The 23,345-nt window shown below is 30.2% G+C and overlaps 5 protein-coding genes across 7 annotated transcripts; 4 read left to right on the top strand and 1 right to left on the bottom strand.

Moving 5' to 3' along the window:
- Positions 1-224: 224 nt before the first annotated feature.
- Positions 225-4,701, top strand: LOC130440718 (cell cycle checkpoint control protein RAD9A-like). Its single transcript, XM_056774015.1, has 5 exons — positions 225-583; positions 640-893; positions 944-1,214; positions 2,146-2,326; positions 2,741-4,701. Exons 1-5 carry the CDS (start codon positions 550-552, stop codon positions 3,213-3,215), a joined length of 1,215 nt encoding a protein of 404 aa, XP_056629993.1. The 5' UTR covers positions 225-549; the 3' UTR covers positions 3,216-4,701.
- Positions 4,702-6,697: 1,996 nt separating this feature from the next.
- Positions 6,698-9,347, top strand: LOC130440717 (peroxisomal membrane protein 2). Its single transcript, XM_056774014.1, has 4 exons — positions 6,698-7,124; positions 7,199-7,294; positions 7,562-7,844; positions 9,113-9,347. Exons 1-4 carry the CDS (start codon positions 7,036-7,038, stop codon positions 9,203-9,205), a joined length of 561 nt encoding a protein of 186 aa, XP_056629992.1. The 5' UTR covers positions 6,698-7,035; the 3' UTR covers positions 9,206-9,347.
- Positions 9,348-10,709: 1,362 nt separating this feature from the next.
- Positions 10,710-14,617, bottom strand: LOC130440716 (importin-11). Its single transcript, XM_056774013.1, has 2 exons — positions 14,164-14,617; positions 10,710-13,988 (listed from the first exon to the last, which is right to left on the bottom strand). Exon 2 carries the CDS (start codon positions 13,903-13,905, stop codon positions 10,969-10,971), a length of 2,937 nt encoding a protein of 978 aa, XP_056629991.1. The 5' UTR covers positions 13,906-13,988; positions 14,164-14,617; the 3' UTR covers positions 10,710-10,968.
- A 433-nt stretch (positions 14,618-15,050) lies between these two features.
- Positions 15,051-21,242, top strand: LOC130452654 (elongator complex protein 2). Of its 3 annotated transcripts, none has more exons than XM_056792016.1 (11): positions 15,051-15,299; positions 15,362-15,659; positions 15,717-15,941; positions 16,716-17,015; positions 17,159-17,412; positions 17,473-17,668; positions 18,998-19,150; positions 19,244-19,409; positions 19,467-19,711; positions 19,820-20,066; positions 21,084-21,242. In XM_056792016.1, exons 1-11 carry the CDS (start codon positions 15,177-15,179, stop codon positions 21,229-21,231), a joined length of 2,355 nt encoding a protein of 784 aa, XP_056647994.1. In that variant the 5' UTR covers positions 15,051-15,176; the 3' UTR covers positions 21,232-21,242. The 3 variants fall into 3 exon arrangements, with proteins under 3 accessions (XP_056647994.1, XP_056647993.1, XP_056647992.1); XM_056792015.1 differs by having other exon boundaries at positions 17,473-17,671; XM_056792014.1 differs by having other exon boundaries at positions 17,473-17,674; positions 21,084-21,231.
- A 410-nt stretch (positions 21,243-21,652) lies between these two features.
- LOC130452653 (uncharacterized) lies at positions 21,653-23,345 on the top strand. Its single transcript, XM_056792013.1, has 4 exons — positions 21,653-21,995; positions 22,050-22,170; positions 22,404-22,717; positions 22,773-23,345. The coding sequence occupies exons 3-4, from the start codon at positions 22,631-22,633 to the stop codon at positions 23,265-23,267; spliced, it is 582 nt and encodes a 193-aa protein (XP_056647991.1). The 5' UTR covers positions 21,653-21,995; positions 22,050-22,170; positions 22,404-22,630; the 3' UTR covers positions 23,268-23,345.

Below are 23,345 nucleotides of genomic sequence, written 5' to 3'. Positions count from 1 at the left end.
TGAAAATTCCGCTAGTCCTTTCAATCCTCAATTCGACCCACCTCTCGACAACGTTTGTCATGACGTCATGAATGACGTTCTCGCCATTATGTAAAGACTACAATGTGTGTTCTTCTCGAAGGCTCATTTTCAACTAGTTCTGCGCATCTCTCAAGAGCCAATGAGAATTCGCTCCTAAATTGGCGCTTCCCACCTGGTGCGCTATAGCACACTTTGTAGTCTTTACATTATGGTTCTCGCAGCGATCTGAACGATCATAGCTGTTATGTGGAACGCCCAACAGGGTATTTCAGGCGCCGTGAACGATTAGTGGAGCACCGAATGTTATATTTTATACATTGAATTATAGCCACAGATAATACTATACTTAGGGAATGTTCTGTGGTTACAGCATATATCTTTGAATATTTTTTCATTTTAGTTTATCTATGGCATACATACAGGAACATAGAAATAAATATTAAACCTAAAATTTGAAATTTTTCTTAGGAATTAAAGAATAATGAGTTTTAGTGAGATATGATAATGAAATAAGTTGAAGAAAATAAAATGAATTGTATAATTCCAGGTCCGAATTTGAAAAGTAATATTTTTGTTTAATTACTATTATTATCATTATTATTTTGTATTTCATTTTAGTATTTGCAAAAGCACTTCAAGCTCTGGCAAAGATTGGAGATGATTTATATGTTGAAGCATCTAAAGAGCATGTTAGTCTTATAACATTAAATTTAAGAAAAACTGTATGTGTTCATTTTAATTTGTTAGATATTTTCTTTTCAACTTACGAAGTAGATATAACTCAAATTGCTGATAAGTCCCAAGGTGTATCTTGTAAAATTCATATGAAAACTCTACTTCCTTTGTTTAGAGGAACCAATCTGGAAAAAAAGGTATGTTCAATATCAACTTGTAAAATATTTCCAACTTAGGATTATTTCAGCTGGATTATGTAAAAGTAGAATATGATAATAATAGTGATTTTATAGTATTTAAAATGAAATATAAATATGATGATATTTTAATGACTCACCAACTACATTTGATAGAACCCGAATTGCTAACAATCGATATTTCTCCGGATTCTGGTTGTAATAATGTAGTAACAACCAGCACATTCTTCAATCAACTTCTAAATATGTTTAGTAATTCAGATGATGAGATTTTATTTGAAATTACTAAAGAAAAAGCTGTGATAAGAAATTATTATGTAGGTAAGTAGTAAGTTGATAATTTTAATGTGTTTAAATAAAAATAAATTTTCAAGATTAAGTTACTAAAACTACTAATGCCTATTGTAATCGTTCTGAATGGGTCAAAAACCAAATTGAAAATTATAAACAAAGATTAGATTCCAAGATTTTTCCAATAAAAAGAAATTATTTAAATTTAAAAGATTTTTGTGGACAATTATTATATATATTCTAGTTATGGTGTATGTGTTTAGAAGAAGATGTTAATGCTATGTCATTTCTTTATTATTTCTATTAGTCACACTTTGGGAATATTGGATTCTCATTTGGGAGAAAAAGTATAATCTGTAGAACTGAATTGTATACTAACTTTGCACGTCACAAATAGGTATGATTCCTTTAGACTTTTTCTGTTTTTCTGAAAAGCAACTACAAACAGAGAATGAAATTAAAGATTGTGGAATGCCAATATTAGTTCCTAAAGAAGTTGGCATTCAAAATTACAAATATTTTGAAAGTTGTTCTGCATTGTTCTAGATTGTTCAAAAAAATTCTTCATTTTTCAATATATATATATATATATATATATATATATATATATATATATATATATATATATATATATATATATATATATATATATATATATATATATATATAATATATATATATATATATATATATATATATATATATATATATATATATATATATATATATATATATATATATATATATATATATTTGTCTGAATGAGTACTTCACTTTCTATAGTCTATAGGAAGGGGTCTTCTGTGAAAAGTATATCCATTCAAAAGAGTCAAAAGAGGCTGTTTGCAATTGAGGCTCAGTTATAGTTTTCTGTAGTGGAGGGAATTCTGAATGGACAATTTTATTTTGATAATAAAAAAATCAAAGAAACTGTCTATTTCTCTCAAATTTACGTTTATAGGTGCACCTGTGAGATCAAAATCAGTGAGAAGTCAAGTTAGTCCAAATGGATCTGAATTTAGTGTATTCAGAATAAATCTAGAAACTACTATTAATTTCTCTTTAAAACCATTTCGTACTGCAATACAGTTTGCAGAAGGTTTTAATTTGAATATTTGCCTCAATTTTGAACAAGGAGGGAAGTAAGTGTAACAAATGAATCTATTTTGGGATTGAAGTTTCAAGAAATTCGTCGGTACTTAACCCCAAAAAAGTTTTATTCTGTATGTTATATTAATATTAATTGATATCTCCATAAAAGACAGTTCACATTTACTACAAGTTATACTAATAAAATAATAGAACATGTGAAATAGAAATGAATGACACTTTTTAAATTGGTTTATTGTCTTTCCCAAATTAATTAAATTTTTTAATTCAAATAATTCTGCTAAACATAGTTTTATAAGAAAAATTGGTGATCATGGAATTTCTCCCAGTCTATCTATCCATATATGCAAAAATACTTGATTAAGAAAGCTAAATACGGGGTTAAGTCTGTGATGGAAAAAGGTTACACCTGACGTTTGTCCATATATTCATTTTATTTATTTTAGACCTCTTTGTGTTACGATGAAAAATCCAACATTTGAAATGAATTTTATGATAGCAACAATAAATCCTTATAATGAAAATCAAAGTATAGCAACTTCTTCTATACCTGCAAGAATAACGGGGGTGAATAATGATATTGCAAATGTAACTGCAGACGATAGGGAAGTGCTTTTAAATGAAAATTGGGATGATTTTAGTATGGAAACTATTGGTGAAGGAAGAATAGCAAATAAAAAGTCCAAAAAATCTTTTCCATTTAATGAATTATTAGATACTACAAAGGAAAACAGAAGAAATTCAAATGATGAAAGAAGTTTAAATGGTTCTTTGAAAAATTCAGCTGAAAAAGCTCTATTGAATACCTTGGAATCAAACTCAAGGAAAAAAGCCAAAATTGTTTTTGGAAGATGTTTTGAATCAACATTTTCGAGAGCTCAACTCGGAGATGTTTTAGTTTCTGATTCAGATTCCGAATAAAAATTTTCAGAATCTCATCATTTAATATCAAGTTTCAACAACTTCGAGTAAAATCAGAATAACATTTGTTTGTATTATTGAATGTAATACATTATTTCTTTAAAATATGAGATTTTTGGGTTCAAATTAATTAATAATTGTAAGTAAAATTTTATTATTGTTATACATTTATACACATTTCTTATATTGTATTTGACCATAATTTCAGTCCCAGATGTTGAATACATAAGTATTTGAAAGCTCGGAAAATATACTAGTCTACTTTGGTGTTTCATTGCCACGTGTCCAATAAGAAACTGCTCATATAAATTTATTTAATTTTTTATTTCTTAGACCTTTTGATATTTAATGCTAGATGTTCTTGATTTCAAGTCTCTGTTTTAAAATATTTTTATTATATATTATAATAATTCTTAAGAGATTCATGAAAAATTGACGTTCCGACTGGACTGTTTATATATATATATATATACACAACAGCGGTTTCTTATTGGGAATGTGGCAATGAAACACCAAAGTGGACAAACCTTAATATATTTCGAATACATAAGTATTCGAAAGCTCGGAAAATATATTAAAGTTAGTCCACTTTGGTGTTGCATTGCTATACTGTTGAATAATATCGCCGCTGTATTGGTTCGGCCTGATATTAGCCGCCTTCGTCGCGGTCGGTATTTTTGAAAATGTAAACAAACAGAATCAGATCACCCGAATGTTCCTTATGATGAAGACGTAAGTTTGTGTGTCGAATATAAACCGGTGGCTTTAATAACAATAAAATACTTTTGTGTTGTATTCTGAATTAGTTATCATTTGAAACCACAATCAGTGTCTGTGGTGGTGTTTATGGAGGAGGATTCTCTCCCTGATAAAGGGGTAACAAACAATAATAATGTAAATGATGATATCGGGCTATAACAACAAGTTAATAGCATAGAAAAAGTTGCAACTCAACTGGTGAAAACAACAACCAGTTGAAATAAAATGTAATTAGTGATAAACAACAAAAAAGTAAGGTGTTTAATTTACAAAAACCTAATCTATACTCTGATATTGTTTATAATATTCTACATATAAAACTCAATATTCAAAATATAATGTAAATTGGTAATTTGAGGGTAATAAACTACGGTATACATAAATTCAGTAGCATAAATGTCTAAATATGGATATGTAGCAAAGAAGTGCGGTAGTAGTAAATCATTGTGGATAAATTGTGGTAAAGAGAATGATGATACGCATGTCTGTCGCGACAGTTTTGTACATGCATACATAATACAATATCCTCGACAAGAGCTGCATGGCTTGAAAATATACAGTTATGGAAATACGAGTCCTGTCACAGAGACAGAATCTTATACCCAAATGCTTCATACCTTTCACAGAAATCGATGTTCTCATTTAGATTTGGACCTGAAAAACCAGTTACTCGAGAATAATCTTAAACAAAGAAAATTTAGCAGAAAAAGTTTTAGTTGCAATTCGAAAGGTGCTTAATTCAGAAAATTCATTGGAAGAACTTTCATCTATAGATGTCAAATACTTATATTAAGAAAACAGAATTTTCTAGCAATGAAGAACCAGTTCAAGAATCTACAACGATTGACGATGAATTTAAGGAATACCATTAATTTGAATATTCTTCAATGGAATGCATGGTCCGCTGTATCAAATAAAAACAGTTTGGTTAATATATTATCTAATATTAAAATCGATATATCGCTCTCATATTAGAAACATGGTTTAATTCAAATAAATCCTATAAATTTCCTGGCTACTATATAGAACGTAAAGAGAGACTTGACACCACTGGGGTAGCAAAACTAATGAAAAAAAAAATATATAAAATAGAAAATCTCATTAAAAATATACATGAGACCAGACGCTAAAATGAGTTCACAAGACTTCGTGAAACTATTTGAGAATGCGGAACAGTCCACTAATTGGAGTTGATTTCAATGGACACCACAGCGTTTGGGGATCTTATAAAACTAATGCAGCTGGAACAAATATTGTAAATGCCTTAAACCAGATCAACAATATAATAATATTGAACGATGGATAGCTAACTAAGATATCAAGAACAACCAATATGTCGGCGATCGATTTAACATTCGCTAACGAAATTAATTGTCAAGTATTATCAGACACTTAGGGTCAGATCACTTTACCATTCTAATTAATTTTCAGCATGTTGGTAACCAATTAGAAACGATAATATACTATCTACAAAATGAAATTTTAATAAAGTTAACTGGGATAAATATAACAGTTTTTCAAACATATTTTAATGAAATCCCAGAAACTTTCAGTAACATAAATGACAAATATGAGAAGGAATAGAAATCTCAGCTACCGCTGCAATCCCGGTGGAAAAACATTTGGATTAAAAAAACATCAACACCACTTTGGTAATAGAGTTATACCGCTGTTATATTCTAATGCCTCTGGAGTATTTGTCGTTAAATCACTGATTTTTTTATGCTAAAACAAAGACAACCTGCCAGCGTTTTGGCGAGCTAATAAGAAAGCGTGGGTTACAAGCGCTATTTTTCTCCGAAATTCTTTTGTTTCTCAGGTTGACACTTTTTAAAAAATAATTTAGACTTTTAAGCAGTTCTATTTTTGAACAATGCATCCTCGATAACTACGCATTCAAATATAAAAGTGACATTTGTACCTCCCAAGGAATAATCCAGGCTCTATTACTGTAGATGAGCCTTCAAAATCATATGGGATGTGTTCTTGACATGAATGTTATAGAATGCTAGAAGAAATTTGACATAGCAAAATGCACCGCAACATGAAATAGTCATTGGAAGAACTGAAGTCTTGCTGGAAAAAAACTGTGGCCTGCACTGACTGAGAAAAATGACGAAGAAGAATAACTAAGCAAATTCAAACTTTGACTGCAAACATAGCCGAAAATGCGTATGGAAAAGGACGAGATGGGTTCGAACAGATCGAGTTTCTTTGACCGCAAGATGAAGATTTGAATGAAACCCACTTAGAGGAAATGTTAAATTCGAAACGTGACATTTAATTTAAAAAATCTTATGAAGGTTTCAGAATGGCAAATTAGCTTTGTGATTTCTTTATGGAAATTGATCCCTCTATGGAACGAAGTCTCATTTTTAAGAGGTAAATTACAAAAGTCACTAGAGAATATCATTCTGAGTTGAAGGAACTTTTAAAAACTGGTAATCAAGAAAAAATTACAAAATTTTTAAAACCATTCCCTAAATATATGTTACTAATCAATATAGTCATAAATTTCAATAGATTTTGTTATATATTGGTTTTTATTTTGTTATCTTGGAAAATATTCCCCACAACCCGTATAAATTACTATTCCATATTCACGGATTACTTATGTAATCCTATAAAATGTATAATAAATAAGAAAATAGCTGACTTTTTTTAAAGTAACGATTCGAAGGAATATCGATTATTTGATGAAACCACACCGATACTATCGAATAATCGCGTTTGTCAAACAGCTGATTACGATAGTGACAATAAATGATAACTGCGAATTGAATTCATATCTTTGAAATTTCCTAAACAATTATTGCAAATTAATTTCAATAATGGAATAGACAAACCATATACGATTATCTATTAAAAATACTTGTACACTTTCAATATCAATAAGAAAAAATTATCTCACTAGAAACTTATGTTTAAATCTGATAAGGTTGTAAAGGATGCAAACGTAATCTCCGTTATAATAAGTTAACCTTTGGCTTCGTTTTACTTTCAATGATACGACGAGTATAGTTTTCTATTTTTTTGCTACAAAAGTGAATTACCCTATAAAATGGTTTTGTCAAAGCCAATTCTAAATGCTTTAAGTTTTTATTTTGGACAGTTATTTGAGCATCCCTTGAGAACAAAAGCCATTACCTGGTAAGTATGGAAATTTCTAAAGATAATTAGACAAACTGAATCGTAATATTAATCATCTATAACATATCTTTTAGTTCGGTAATAGCCACTGCAGGTAATTATGCTTCTCAAAAGCTATCAGGAGACAAGACATTAAACCATCACAGCTTATTAGCCTATGGCTTATATGGGTAAGTACCATTTAGTTACCTATGGAGTATTAATTGGATTAACTAAATACTTTTCTTTGATCTTGTTTCTTCAAATTTTCTTGTAGTTTCTTTGCTCTCAATGCTAGGATTTAATTATGTATATCCAGTTATGTATTTTATCTTTTCATATAGTCTACTTTTATCCTTTCTAATATTGTACTTTTCTTATGTAGAAAATATGTGTTAAAATTTAATTTCATAGGAAATTACTTATATATCAATATAAATTAATATTAATCATTTCAGATTAATTTTTGGTGGAACAATTCCTCACTACTTTTATAATATCCTAGAACGAACTATATCTGAAGAAGCTTCCTTTGCTGTAATTAAAAAACTTCTAATAGAGAGACTGGTCTATTCTCCCTTGTATCAAGCTTTCACATTATATGTTTTAGCCAGATTAGAAGGAAAAGATCATAAAACAGCAATGCATCAATTACAGGACTTGTATTGGTTGGTTCTTAGCAGTAGTTGGAAATATTTAACAATTATTCATTTGATAAATCTCAGCTTTGTGCCACCTGTGGTAAGAATATTATAAACATTAAAATTCTTTCCTCAGTTCAGTTTTTTAATCACAGACCTTGTTTAAATTATCTTTATAAAATTGATCAATTTGAAAGTTTTTTTAATTTTTACATTAGTTTCCCTTGTTATCTACACACTCAAGGAGTGAAGAAAAGAATCATGGCCTTAAGAAATTCTCTGGATGTACACATGTTTTAATTCAAGGAAATGCTAAATTTTTATGCTCCTTTTGAATATCTTAAACTATTTGAATTAATATTATCATTACTATTTAAGTATTCTAGTCGCTACTGGAGTTTTCTTTATTTATCGGAAATATAAACAGATAATATTACAAGTACTTTTAAAAATATTTTTCAATACAGTCATTCATTATTTTGCTGCTTAATAGAAAATTGTTTGTTTTGTAGCCATACATTTTTATTGAAATTCATCGTACCATATTGAGGTATGTTCCTCTAGGTTCCAAATCAATTTTCTTCAGTAAATTCATCATGAGTCCCATTTGATCATATATTCAACTATGTTGTAAGTAGAATCTTCATAATTTTTCTCTGGGTTTACTGTTGTGTTTGTTTATTAATCATTTCCATGGTTACATTAAGTAGGTATATTTTTTATTTATTTTAAAGAAGCAGTTGATCGAATAGGCACAATGGTATCTGTATGTTTTGTGTATTTTTTTGATAAATGGGTGTGCAATTTGTACTTGTGATACAAACAACAATAGCATCAAATTTAATCATATTATTCTACATACCATTAATTTTTGTTGTTTATATATTGTTTTTGCTATGTCAATGTACAAAAATTTGATATTTTTTCATTTTCATTATCAATAGCTCCCTAATAGTTGAGAGTGAAGCAGGGATGCCAGTTGGTTTGAAGTTAAAATCGTGAGATCTGTAGTAAGAAAGTCGTGAGAAACCGTGAAATTATGAAAAAAATCTCCTGGAGTTGGAATAGAAGTATATTTTATTTATTTACCCACTTTTACAAAAATATGAACAATAGAAATATTTCTATCAACGTCAATTTGAATATTGAATTCTATGATTTTAAAAATTTTTACAAGCTTTAATAATATCAAAATCACCGGAAATCTTAATTAATTATTTCCCAGACGATGGATACATAAGTATTCGAAAGCTCTGGAAAATATATTAAAGTTAGTCCACCACATATGTGAATGAATGAACGTTTTTATTGCATTAAAATAAAATAAAAAGTATTAGGTATGCTAATATATATTTTCATTATTTCTAGATGAGAGTGTTTATCACGAATATAATGGGATTTTTCTGGACAATATATCTAGCAAATAAAAGAAGACAACAACAAATGAAAAGCAAAAAATGAAAAGATATAAAAATCTTGTTGATGTTCTTATGGGTTTTTGGTTATATTTGTACTATTTTGTTTCTTAATTTTCCAATTTTATACTAAGTGTACCTAGGGTAATAAAAAGCTACTTATTGATTTTGTATTTTCATATTTTTCGAAATTCCCATACATAACATCCTCTATTCCATAGACTTACTATTGAGCGAACTTGATCTAATTAACGCAGTAATAATGGAATAATCTACATCAATTATAAGAAGTTTGCTTCTGACTGTGATTCTGCAATGTAGTTGTTAGTATTTTCTTGATAAAACATGGTCAGTATGTTCGTATGGCGAAATAAGAGAGTAATAAGACTTGTTTGATGCACTTAAGATTGGTTATTAATTAATGAACCCTAAACTTGTAATTTTTTATATTTATCATAAACCTAGGCAGATATTTTCAAAAATCTCGACTGTTCCCATAGAAACCGATAAGTTCCAGTTTCCACATATTTACAATGTGAATACCTCATCAGCATACTTACGAAAAATTAAGTTTTATTCATGTAATATTACAATAAAATACATACAAATATTCCGATAACATAACCCAAAGTTTTTCATTACTATCTTGTTTCGGCTCCTATATTAGAAAAGAGCCAGTTTAAGGTGATAACACCCCAAAATAAATTTTTAATAACCAATGGTGTAAACTTTGCATATTCAAGCGAACCGTACCAAAAGATTCTCCCTCAGCAGTACTTCTGCCCGAAAATATTTCTGCAAAAAATTCAAGAAGAAAGGCATAGTGAAATAAATTTACTCCAAATGAAACTGCTATGAGAAAACCATAATTCGACTACCAAAGCCATTTCTATGTACTTGACTAGTATTTATGGGAAGTACTTTTGGGATATCAAGTGATAGCACATAATACGATCATAAACAATCAGATATGATATAGCAGCTTTAGCTAGCCAATAATGCTGTTAAACCTGGATAGCAGTACTCTCTATCCAACAGCATCGAACTCAGATTCTTATTTAGAAGAAATAGAGCTCTACAACCTTCAACCTCTAAGAAACAAATGTAAAATATACAAGAACATGAGCAAATAAATTTGCAATTCTACATTTATTTATCCAGTAGGGTGTTATTAGTTTCTCCATATGAAGGCGAAGTTTTACCTACTTAATTATCCCACCACAGATAAAAGATAGATCAGAGCATAGAAGCCCATATAGAAAGGCAAATAAACAAATGTGTAAATAATAATGCGGTTGAACATAAACATAAATTAGGTACAAAAGAGTTATATAATATGATTGAGTTTGGAAATACTACAATTATTGGATCTTTTTTAAAGGTAACTATAATTTCAAACTGTATATCTTTGATTGCCAAATCAAAAAAATTTGAATGATTGTTGGGACAAAATTTCAATATATTATATATAACATTTTGTACCTTAGTTTATCATAAGCCATTACACTACACCAACAATTACTTGACGTCTGTTTCAATAATCAAGTAAATTTCAAGTTTTTGTAAATTTTATTATTAAAATAATATTACATAGCAGGTAAATGAATAGATATAACAAAAATCAATCAAAATATGATTGGAAGGATCGAAATAAAAACAAAAAATGTGGTTTATTATATAAAACAAAATTAGCATTTTTTTCAGTAACATGTACTTGTACACACACCAAAATAATCAAATAGCTAAGCAAGCATGTTATAGCTATTTATGTCATAAATTAACACTATACAATATAAACATTTTTGCAATTTATAACGTTATATATTCTTTAAGTTGTGATAAGCTATCCTCATCTACAGTTTGCAACAAAAACTCGTATTGTTGCATACCAACTTGACTTTGTAATTGAAATATTTGTGATTGCAGATAATTTTTTAGTACAACTGTATGAACCGGATCGGATAATATAAGTTGTTTTTTTCTCTGGTTATGATCAGTTGTATAGTAACAGTCTCCACCATCAAAATCACTTGGACTTTGTCCTTCTGTCAAGATAAGAGAATCTGTTAGTAATCCGTTATCTTCAGTTTTAGTAATGTCATTTAGAGTTTCTAAAATATTCAGCATGACTAGTCCGAATCTTTCAAAGACAGCCGCACTTTGTGTGGTTAATAAATTAGCAAGAGCTAAACCTAAAAGTTTTCTATGATCTAGTTGAGATACATTTCTCATTTTATCCAACCACATATCTAATAATTTTCTCAAAAAAACTTGTTCAGTTTCTCCATGTTTTTGGGCCAAACTATTTATGACTCTAGTGAATATTTCATGTGATGACAATAAGACTCTAGATATGACGCACAAATACATTGAAGTAATAATTGGGTAACTGTCACCAATATATATTCTTTCAAATATTCTCGGTAATATTGGTAGAGCAGTCTCAGCTCCAAGTAAAGGCGACGCTCTTAAAAATGTCTCGACTAATCTCATAAGCACTATTATCCCTTCATTCTTTAAATCAGACATTAAACTATCACACATCTGCATGATACGGACACCTTGTGTGCGCATTACTAACTCTGGATCTAGCAGTAAGTGCACTAAACAAATTATTAAACAATGCCTCAAAGTTTCTGTTGAATATTCCATTAAAGGCCACATGTTGCTAAATAGTTGCATCAGAGGTTCTGTCATGGCTGTAGAATATTCTAAAACTGTTAACCACAATTCTAAACAATCTTCCAACAAATATAAACTCGCATGTTGAGAAACATCTGTTCCCAATTGAATTATTGGTAATAAAAATGGGTTCAATTCTGGTTTGACTCCTCCTAAAGCTTTAATAAGTTGAATCAAAGTGGTAACTACAGCACATCTTAACATATTATGCTCTTCACTTTCCTGCCATAGATATGGAAGGTATTGAACTAGTGAATCTAATTCTAACTGTAATATACTACCCATTCTTTCTATTAGTAATGTCATTACATTTAAAACTTGCATCTTAGTTTCACATTCCCTAGCTTCTTTTAATAAAATGAAAAGGAGATTGAAGGCAGTAAACATATAATCTTTAAATTGTTCACAATTGAATTCGAAATCGTCAATAGCGTATCTTAATGTAGAGGCTGCTGTTAATCTCACTGCCATATCTTCTTTTGGATCGAGCAAGTTGTTAATACATTCATATAAAACAGGTCGTAACTCACTTGACATTTTTATTCCACTCCAGCGACCGATAAGAGCAGTTACCCTTCTCCTTATAACTCTATAATTGTTGTCTTTTATTTTCAATTCTTGAAACAGAGTATTTACGAACCATGAGTCAAAATCTATTTCATCATAAAGTTCAAATGCACATAGACCAACTGCATTGTAGACAGCATCTTTTTTAAGAATTGCTTGCATGTCATCAGGAGAAACTAAAATGTTTGTTTCAGCAACTAATTCTAAAATAACTGGTATTAAAGTTTCTTTATATTCGTGAAATATAGTAACAAATAATGTATCAGTACTAGGCCTCAAACTATATTTCCAACTATCACCACTTTCATCATTTGAAAAATCTTCTGGATCAGAGTCCCATGTATCTAATTCATCTTGTGTTAAAATGAAGTAATGTCCAATTAATTTTCTGCACATATCAGCAACTCGATCAGATTGAAAAAATTCCCCCTTGATTTGATTTGCTCTAATTGTATCAGAATAATATTTACTATCGGAATATTTTGTAGTTTTATATTCCACACATAATAGAATGTTTTTTATTAGATTAAAACACTGTATGAGAAATCTTTCAAAAACGAAATTGATTCCTTCATCAGTAAATAGATAGTAAAAAGTAAATTCTAAGCTAGGTAATATAAAGTTGATAAAAGAAAAAGGATGAATGTGTAGAACTGATAATAATACTTTGGTTAAATGAATAATAAATTTTTCACACAGTTCCAATACATAAATTCCTTTTCCTTTAAGCTGTTTTCGAGATTGAAGTACAATTTTAGCTTTCTCAAATATAACTTCCATAAAAGACATACAACTTTCACTTTCGTGTGGTTTATAAAACCCATGCATTGACAATTTTCTCAATATCCTCAATGTTAATAAAGCTTTCTCTAAATTCATTGTGATAATTTCAACATTTGCATCTTGAAAAATATCCCTGACAAAAGTTTCAGTATAATTGTTCCATAGAGTTAAAATGAAATTATAAATATTTGAAGTAAACTCATAAAATATTTTTCTATCACCTGCCAGTCGTTTTGTAGCTATAGCTTTCACAACATGATGTAGAGTTAGAAGAGACCTGTGTTGAATTAAAGTATTAGCATTTTCTACCGCTGTTAATAATGTTGGAAATAGATCTGGCCATTCTGTTGGATAATCAATCCTAGCTATCTTAGAAATCAAAACAGCTCTTTGAACTGCTATCTGATTAATTGGTTCAGTAAAGTCATTCAATAAACCTTGTTTAATACTATATTTTTCAGATTCGGCTATTGCGTTTGGAGCATTTTTACGCCAATATCTATCTACGCCATTTTTCATAGAAAGTACAGCTATCCAACGCACATTTTCATCAATAGAATGATTGGTAATTACATTAAATAGGGTAGTGTAGAAACCTGCTTGAGTTTCCCATTCCTTCAACTTGGATTCGGCTGGCTTTAGTATTTCTGGATTTTGACTTGCAGCTCCTTGTAAAACTTCTACTACCAACATATTTGGTGAATTTACATTCATATTGAAAATGAAGAAATTTTAATTAAAGTAAAATGATTTAGTATATGGCGAATTTCATAAATCAGCTTGTTTGCATTCTTCAACTGCAACAAAAATATTGTTTTAGTATTCAGATAATGTATATAAGTTCAATCTATGAATTATTTAGATACTGAGTTATGTTATCTAATTTAAAAGTATTACCATCACTTACTATAATATTTATTCAAAGTATAACATAATATAATTAATTGTAATATATTGCATTAATATACCCACCTTTAGCTTAAAATTAATTTTTTGGATAATTTGTTGAATAAATGAATGAGCACTATTTGTTATTAGGTTATTTATATTGGGAAAATCTGAGACAATTTTACTTGTTTTCAAAAACTGCTATTTCTTTCCACGATGTTTAGGTCGATTTTAATAACAAATAGATTACGTCTTTATAATTATTTTTCAAATACACACGCTATTTCCAGTGATAAACTTTTCATTTAATTTATTGTATGCACAATATCTTCTGACACTTCAATCGCGACATTGTTTTCGGGACGTGATTTTACAGGTTATGTTGTGTTCAATAAGGTTCAATCCACATATGTAATACTCCTATATGCACAGTTGGTATGGGAAACAATGTCTCTACGCTACGGAGCTGACAATATTCATTTTCTCTCTCGTTTGAGACACTTTATCTATAATACGCATGCTTGAGAATGCGAAAACTGAGCTGGAACCGAGCGGAGGATAGAAAAATCGTTGCCATTCTGTCTTCTTTAGTCGGAATAGATTCCACTTATAGAAGTATTACATATATGGTTCAATCAGTTCGATTCATTTTCTTCTTTTTTGTATCTATACATGCTAATAATAATAACAACTTTTGTTGAATACATTAATGAGAAACTTAATGAAACAAAAATATTCCTGAAAGATAAAAACAATAAAGATATACTTAAGATCTATGATGAAATAAAAATTGAGATTTCTATGTATTGGACTAAACAACTGCTTCGGCTTCTGTTGAATTGTTTACGAGGCATTGAGCGTTGAGATAAATATTAATTAATAACTACAACGATCGTAGTCGCTATGTGGAAGCCCAAAAGAGTAATTCGAGTGCCGTGAACGCTTCGACTGTCTATCTATGGTTTACACCTAGTGTCAAAAGTGCTGAAAATGAACAAGGTATAAATTATAGGTTATATTTTCATCTGGAAATAAGAAAGTTAATATTTTAACAATTGATTGTTTATCATTATTATTAATATCCATTAAAAGGTACAATGAAATTTGAACACTGTTATAATGCAAGCAATTCAAACCAAGTACCGACAGTTGTCGATTGGGGAAAAAATAATTTAATCTGTTATGGTTCATGCAATACTGTTATGATTTACAATCCAAATGTGAGTAAATACACAACATATCACATTTAAAATATTTCTATTTTGAAACAATTCTTTTGAAGTATGGAAGTGGTGGTAAAGTAACAAACATTTTAATGAAACATACAAAACGAGTGAATTCTGTCAAATGGTTATGTGGAAAACAAATAAGTTATGAAACAGAACTTATATCTGGTTCAACTGATACTACAGTTTGTGTATGGAAACTCGTAGAAAATTATTATGAGCCAGAGGTTTTGGAAGGCCATAGTTCTAATGTAAATATTGTAGATGGATTGCAAAGAATAGATAAAAGTACTCTTATAGTTAGTATTTCAATGGATCATACTGCTAAAATTTGGTACAGGCAACATCTTTCAGGTAATAATAATTGAATCTGCTTTATTAATTTGAAAAGTACAATTCCTTATTTTTCAGATACATTTGTTTTAAATCAAACCCTCAATTTTGGTTATCATTTGGTAGTAAGCGTAAAATTAACTTTATTTCCCAATAGCAATGAACCATTGTTGTTATGTGCATTAGATGATTCCAGAGTACATGTTTTCACAGAAACTCAATCTGAAAGTTTACAATTTGATGCTGCTACAATATTGGAAGGTCATGAAGATTGGGTACGAGGATTGGACTTTACTGAAGTTGGTAAATAATACACACAATTTTATAATCATACCTTGATAAAATTTGGTTGCGGGCGCCAAAATTAGTTTTATCTCAAATGTGAGAATCAATTTCTATTTTTAGTCTGACCATAACATTTGTTTTTCAAGCCCCCCCCCACACAGCTGAAATGATTTTGTAGTGGAATTTTACATTTAATTTTCATGGGAGATGTTATCTCCTATGCAGTTGGGGCCACTTAGACTAAGCCTGCAAGAACTGGTACTTTCAATGATGTCTCGTCCATGCCCCTAAGAACCATTGCTCTTTAACCTCAAGAATTCTAGAGAACTGAGTTTTGTTCAAATAATTATTATTATTCTCATTGTCAATAATATACCTCAATTTGTCTAGCCTACAGTCATAATTTACATAATACAAATATTCAAAATTTAAAAAAATAATTGTATTTAATACTAAATAATTGTTATTTATCTACTACTAATAAACACATTTATAATATATTCCATTTTGATATATGTATTTTGAAATTTCTTCACAATTATTGATAGTAGTCTTCAATTAAATAATGTTACTTTCAAATGGAGATCACTTTATGAGAGCTTTGACCTTACTGAAGGGATACATAAAGTGTTAAGACAAGAAAACTACATATCTGTTTGTTTCTCTAAATGTCAACAACGTGCTTCAATGGAGTAATAGAGAAGGCATATTACCTTGTCCATAGTCGGGAAAGGACAGCTAGAAGGTATAATATCTCTTCCGCAATAAAGGTTTTAACTTAGTTTTTTGTAGGTGATGATCTTCTTCTGGCAACCTGTTCTCAAGATGCGTTCATTCGACTGTGGCACTTTACTCCTAAAAGTCTAGGAGAAACAATTGTAAAAAAAGCTAAATTAAAAACAGCCTCTGATATTTTCAACATATATCTTGAATCTGTGATATCTGGTCATGAAAGTTGGATCTATTCAGTAAAATGGAGTCTAAATGGTAAACAGCTCTTGTCTGCTTCTATTGATAAAAGTATGATAATATGGGAATTTGATGATACATCTGAATTGTGGCTGGAAAAGTTGAGAGTAGGAGAGATAGGAGGTGAGACTTTAATTAATAAAATTTTGTGGTTGATAACCACTTGAAAGAATGTCTTTAAGATATTGAACTTTTTAAAAGTGCAATAAAAATCTCAATTACTTGTTATTTTTATAATTGAACTTGTATGGGATGGAAATTTTTAGGCAACACTCTAGGCTTTTATGGAGGTCTTTTTGGACCAAAAGGTGACATGATCTTGGGCTACAGTTACCACGGCGCCTTTCACATGTGGAAATATTGTGAGAAACTGTCACAGTGGGTTCCAAGTGTAAAAATAGGGGGACATTTTGATGAGGTAGTGGATTGTTCTTGGGAACCAAAAGGTCAGTTTTTATTTACTACAAGTGCTGATCAAACAACTCGAATACATGCTCCTTGGAAACAGAATAATAAAGAAGTAAGAACAAGCAAATGCTTAATTTCAATTTAATTATTTTATATTTATTGAAATGTTTAGGTAACTTGGCATGAATTTGCAAGACCTCAAGTTCATGGCTATGACATCAATTCAATGGCAGTCATTTCTAGTTATTTATTTGCTTCTGGGGCAGAAGAAAAAGTGATAAGAATTTTTAAGGCACCTGTTAATTTCATTGAAAATATGAAACGGATTTGTAACATTAGCGAAGATGAAGAAGGAGATTATATCCTTAGTGGTAGTAGTTTTTATTTACCCTATTTGATCCAGTAAATTATGTTATTATTTTCCTGAAGAGAAAAATGGTTTTAACTTAATTCTAAATTTCATAGTTTAATCAGTGTTAAATTTCCAATATTAGTCAGATGAAGATTAACGAAAATTTTTCTTACGACTTTTTTTGATTGATTATTAAATGATACATTTTCCAATGTAATCAGCTTACTTATATCTTAAGATAATATATTAATAAAAAACTAGAAAACACTTTTCTTAATAAGTAAATCAATTATTCCTTTGTTCTTAAGGTGGAGTTATTTCAATACTGTGTTTTTTTATTGTTGGAGATCTATTTAACAATAAACACAGACATAGCTGTACAATACTTAACCATGAACGGTTTGGCAGAGCGAAGTGTCCAAATGATCAAGCAAAAGTTGAAGGCGATGTCTGAAGAAAAACTTTCCCTGGCTGAGAAGGTTAAGAAAGTTGTGTTTCGTTACAGAGCCCCCACTACTTATGGAATTTATCCAGCTGAACCCTACCTAGGAAGGAAATAACGAACCGAACTGGATGCTATTTTTTCGCCAAAGGAGTCAACATACTCATCAGTTACAATGCCTAAATGTTCCTTGTCAGTGTGGGAGAGGATCAAGATGCGCCTCTACTTCAATAATAAAGAGACTTAACAAGTTGGCGGTGCAAATGACTTAGTTCGCGCCAATACATGGTGAAACTAGATGTTGTGTGCTGAAGCGACACATTAATCAACTATTCGTGTACAGTGCCAATTCCTAGCGGTTTCATTGAAACAGATACTGACTAAAATAACGACAATTGTGCATGACATTCCTTAAGGACATACTCAAAACCCTACTCCTGAGAGTTATGGTCCAGATCAATTTCCGTTCCAGCAGCAACTAACGACGCAGAAACCACAAGATACTCCTCTGTACCGTTTCATCCGTACCAAAAAAAGCCCAGGCTACCTAAGAGACTATCTAATGAATATTTTTCGTCAAACCTTCATATTAGTGAGGGAGATCTATTGTATCTACAGTTATTGTGGCACTTCTTATTCTAATCCAGCAATCATTAATTCTGTCCCTGTCATATAATTATTTTTTGATTTATTTTCCACAAGTACAAGCCTTTTACATAACCAACGTTTTTTCACATTAATTTGTACATTAGTACTTCATAAAAATATTATTACGACTCTACCACCTGGCTCTGTCGCAGAATTTGTCAGTTTTAAAAACAATACATGTTTGTTCCAATAACTTCGAAGTAGATAAAAGAATTATTTCTTTGGATATTTTAGATTATAGATATATTTTTTCAGCTGAACAAACTAGACCTAAAGGAGCATCTGTACCATCTTTGGGACTTTCAAATAAAGCTGTTTATTCAGATGATAATTTTGAATCAACAATTTCGTTAGACAAAAAAAATCCGTATCCAGAAGAATCTCAGTTTATTTCTGCAGAGCTTACAGGTAAGTTTATTAAATGAATCTTGTGTATTGAATAATATTAATTCCTAAGATATTTTGTTCTTCACATTGATTTATTATATGATTTTTAACTAGAACCACCGACTGAAGAAACTTTGTTACAAAACACTCTGTGGCCTGAAACACAAAAACTTTATGGTCATGGTTATGAAGTTTATTGTTTAGCCGCTTCCCCCGATGGAAAATATCTTGCTTCAGCTTGCAAATCTACAAAGCCTGAGCATTCTGCAGTTTTATTGTGGTAAAATATTTTCTAAATTATCATGTAAAACACAAAATTATAATTCTTTGTTTAAAGGGATTCTTCTAATTGGAAACTTATTCAGAAACTCATGTCTCACACACTAACAGTGGTCCAACTACAATTTTCGCCAGATAGCAATCATCTTCTTTCAGTTTCCAGAGATAGACGTTGGTCACTTTTTAGTAAAATCTTGGATGGAAAATTTGAATTACAAGCTACCATTGATAAAACTACTACCGTACATTCTAGAATAATTTGGACTTGCTGTTGGTCCCATGATTCTAAATATTTTGCTACAGGTAAAGAAAATTCACAATTCTATAATTATAAAAAAATCTTCCCGTATGTTCTCCATAGTTTAACTTAAAAATTTTGATAATTACGTTCTTAATTTTTCTTTTCTTTAGGTTCTCGAGATGGTAAAATAGCTGTTTGGTGTCTTGGAAAAGATGACGAACTGTCTGGTATTCTTGGAAGATATAAACTAGCATCTGAACCTTTTTCCATGAAAAACGAATCAGTAACAGCATTGGCGTTTGCCCCTGATTGGATAGGTGGAAATTATTTGTTAGCTGTAGGTCTGGAAAATGGATGTCTGGAATTATTCAAATGGTGTCCTCAGAAATGGGAAAAACTGTCTATGTTTCTGAGCAGGTGAGTATATTAAAATTTATTCCAACTGAATATTATAAATACATTCAACAAATATCCATTTCCTTACACTTTTTCCATCACTCTAAATGAAACTCTTTTATCTAGTTCTTACATTTCCATACAAAGGGGTCTGATATCAACTAATGTATGAAAAAAATACTATAATTAATGTATTTTTAGAACATCTCTAGATAGAATGAAAATGTCAATACACTACTTTATTTGTTCCACTATCGAATTTTCAATAACCTATATGAGAAAATTTGTCTAATCGAAGGAAATAGTATTTATCGGGAACTAATTGAAGAATATATAAACAACTAAAATAAGTTTTAACTGCGCAATGTATACAAATATCATAACCAAGTACTATCTCCTTCCATAAGTTTGGCGACAGCTATTTGACAAAATTTGATCAATGGAAGCTCAAAACACAATAGTCACATGATTTAGTGTTGTTAATTTAATAAATAGCGAATGACTCCAACAAGAGTCCTAATTAGGGGTTACATAAGACTGTAAGACCTCAAGTTTCATTGAGCTGTTTTTGACACAGTTCTAATGTATTCGTGTACCAATCCTTCTTCAATAGAAGATATCTTCGTTCCTAGAGATAGGTTTGGTGTCCAAAGCATTTTTTCCATATGCTTGCAACGACTATGTACTCTAGAACAAGGTGAAATGGAATTTAATCGTCCTTCTTACAGAATCTGTATTCCTGAGTATCTGCTAGACCTAATCTTATCAGATATTTCCTAAAGCGGCAATGATCTGTAAGGAAACCAGTGAGGAGGTTTTGGCTTAAGCCCAAATATTGTGATATCCAGGCTGCAAAGATATTTCTTGTAGTGATTAACAGGTTTATCTGTGCTTTTTTTCTGGCGAGTGTATAAGCTTCTTCATTTTCTTGCCTATTTGATCAAGTTTTTTTATACTCTCATATAAGTCTCCAACAATGTTGATTGTCAAATTTCATTATGATGTTTTTTTAATACAAGTGTATATTTTCATTTTCAGACCTTTGCATAACCTCACTATAAAAAAGTTAAGTTTTCGACCCGTATTTGGAGAAGCGGGCAAAAATGATGATAAAGATGTTCTACAATTGGCAACCTGTAGTTTAGATTGTTCAGTAAACATTTTAAATATATTTATAAATAAATAAACTGACTCATTTATTTCTTTTTCAATATTATAATCCATTCTGTCGACTTCGAAATGAAAAAAATGATCCTCAGAGATTTATGAAAGTTAAAATACTTATTGCTTGCGACGAAATTTCGTGTTGCTTGTCATTGTGCGAGATTCTTGCTAAAGTCTCCAGAGATAACTAACCCATAGATATCCCATATAGGTTTCCCTAGGTTAAACCAAATAATTCAAGGGATGAACCTGTAGGTGTCCCTAGCTGTGCTTTTCTTCTTTTTTGTTCTTGGTTGCTTAAATTAACTCATTTTCTAAATTTTGGGCCTATATAAAAACTTTTGGGGTCAGGTTTTCTGCTTTCGATAGTTCTTTTAGTCACATTTTCTACTAGATTTTTGTTCAAGTCTCTGCGATAAATAAATAAATTTAAATCCGATTTTATTATTTTTAAATTGTGTAATACTTGAATTATTTTTGTGTTTAAATTGTTGATAGAGTGATTTTATATAATAGTTTTTAAATTACTGCCAAATAAAAGTGATAAAACACAATGTAATGCTATAATGAAATATCTAAAATTCGCCACATATTTCCAAATCCTATAAAAGATTTGCAACTATTTGACAAATTGCTGGACTATATTAACGACGCTAATCTGAATAATATGGATCTTTTGGTTATACATAAATCTAAAAGAATTTGTAATTGACATTTTGAACCTATATGCTTCGACAACGTCTCATCGACTACACATAAATGCTATTCCTATGATGTATTAGAATGGTAAGTTAATTTCCTTGCTCGTAAAAAGCTAGATATATCAATACCACGTTTCAGATAAAACAATAAATGCCAATATCAATGTACCATCTACATCCAATGGTATACTATCAACAACAGCTAATTTACTATTAACACTGCCAGACATTAGGTTCTTCCACTCCAAGCACATTTAAACGTATGTATATTTTAGTTTTATGAAATGATATTGATAATTATATAATTAAATTAAATCAGAGACAATATGCACAGTGATGCCCCTAAATGTAGGGAGCACATTATGCAATTTCCTTAAAAATAGGAAACGTTTTCTTAAGTAGCGTGCTATGAAAATAAATGTCATCTCATTTATATTGTCAATTTCTTGAATCCGAACATTTTCTCAACTTTATCTACGAATATGTCTGATAGTAGTAAAAGTGATGGAATTATGAGAACTCCACCGGAGATTTTAGAAAAAGCTCAAGCTGCCACACATAATTTGTTACCGCTAAAATCCAAAGAAAATCATTTTCGGAGAATGTTGAAGCCATCTTCTCTATGGGCCATTTATTTGATGATAAGAACTTCACTAAACATTAATAATATTAACATAGCAAATTATCCAAAACTAATAGCCCTACTGAAGGGGAAATCGGATGGTTTTAGAAGTAAAAAATCGAAAATCCTTTCTACAGAACAAATTTCTGAAAGATGCCCCAGACGATAAACATTTATTGTCAAAGGTAAACAATTAAAATGTATAATTATCATCACATAAAAATGAGTTTTTGTTTTCAGGTTATCCTCACTTATGGATTAAACGGGACTTGCTGTAAACAAGAACTTAGAAATATAAAAATGGAACACATTCAGGACACGAGAACATCCTTTATAATTGATATTCTAGATTCTAAAACTAAAACGAGACGTTCATTTATAGTACCAGAAACGTTTTATATCACATGTCAAAAATACATGTATTTGCGTCCTGCTGAAATGGAACTTCCTTTATTTCTTAATGACAGAAATGGAAAATGCATAAAACAGGTTGTGGGGATAAACACAATTCGTAGTATATCACGTAAAATTGCTGAATATCTTGAGCTGCCTGAAAGCAATATACCGGCTATTGTTTCAGCCATTATGTTAGTTGATGCAGGAGGTGATATGCTATCATTAAAACGATTTGGTGGCTGGCAATCTTTTACAGTAGCGGAAGGCTATGTGAATCAATCTCTTGAAAATAAAAATGACTACGTATTACGAATATCGGAGGCAATTACCAATTATTAAACTTCAACTTCTGATTTATCGAGCAGTACCACAATTATAAATAACCGTTCATCACCATTAAATAATAAGGCACAATCG

This window comes from Diorhabda sublineata, chromosome 2, assembly GCF_026230105.1.
Source record: "Diorhabda sublineata isolate icDioSubl1.1 chromosome 2, icDioSubl1.1, whole genome shotgun sequence".
Lineage (NCBI taxonomy): Eukaryota > Metazoa > Arthropoda > Insecta > Coleoptera > Chrysomelidae > Diorhabda > Diorhabda sublineata.
This window is presented reverse-complemented; position numbering and strand designations above follow the sequence as displayed.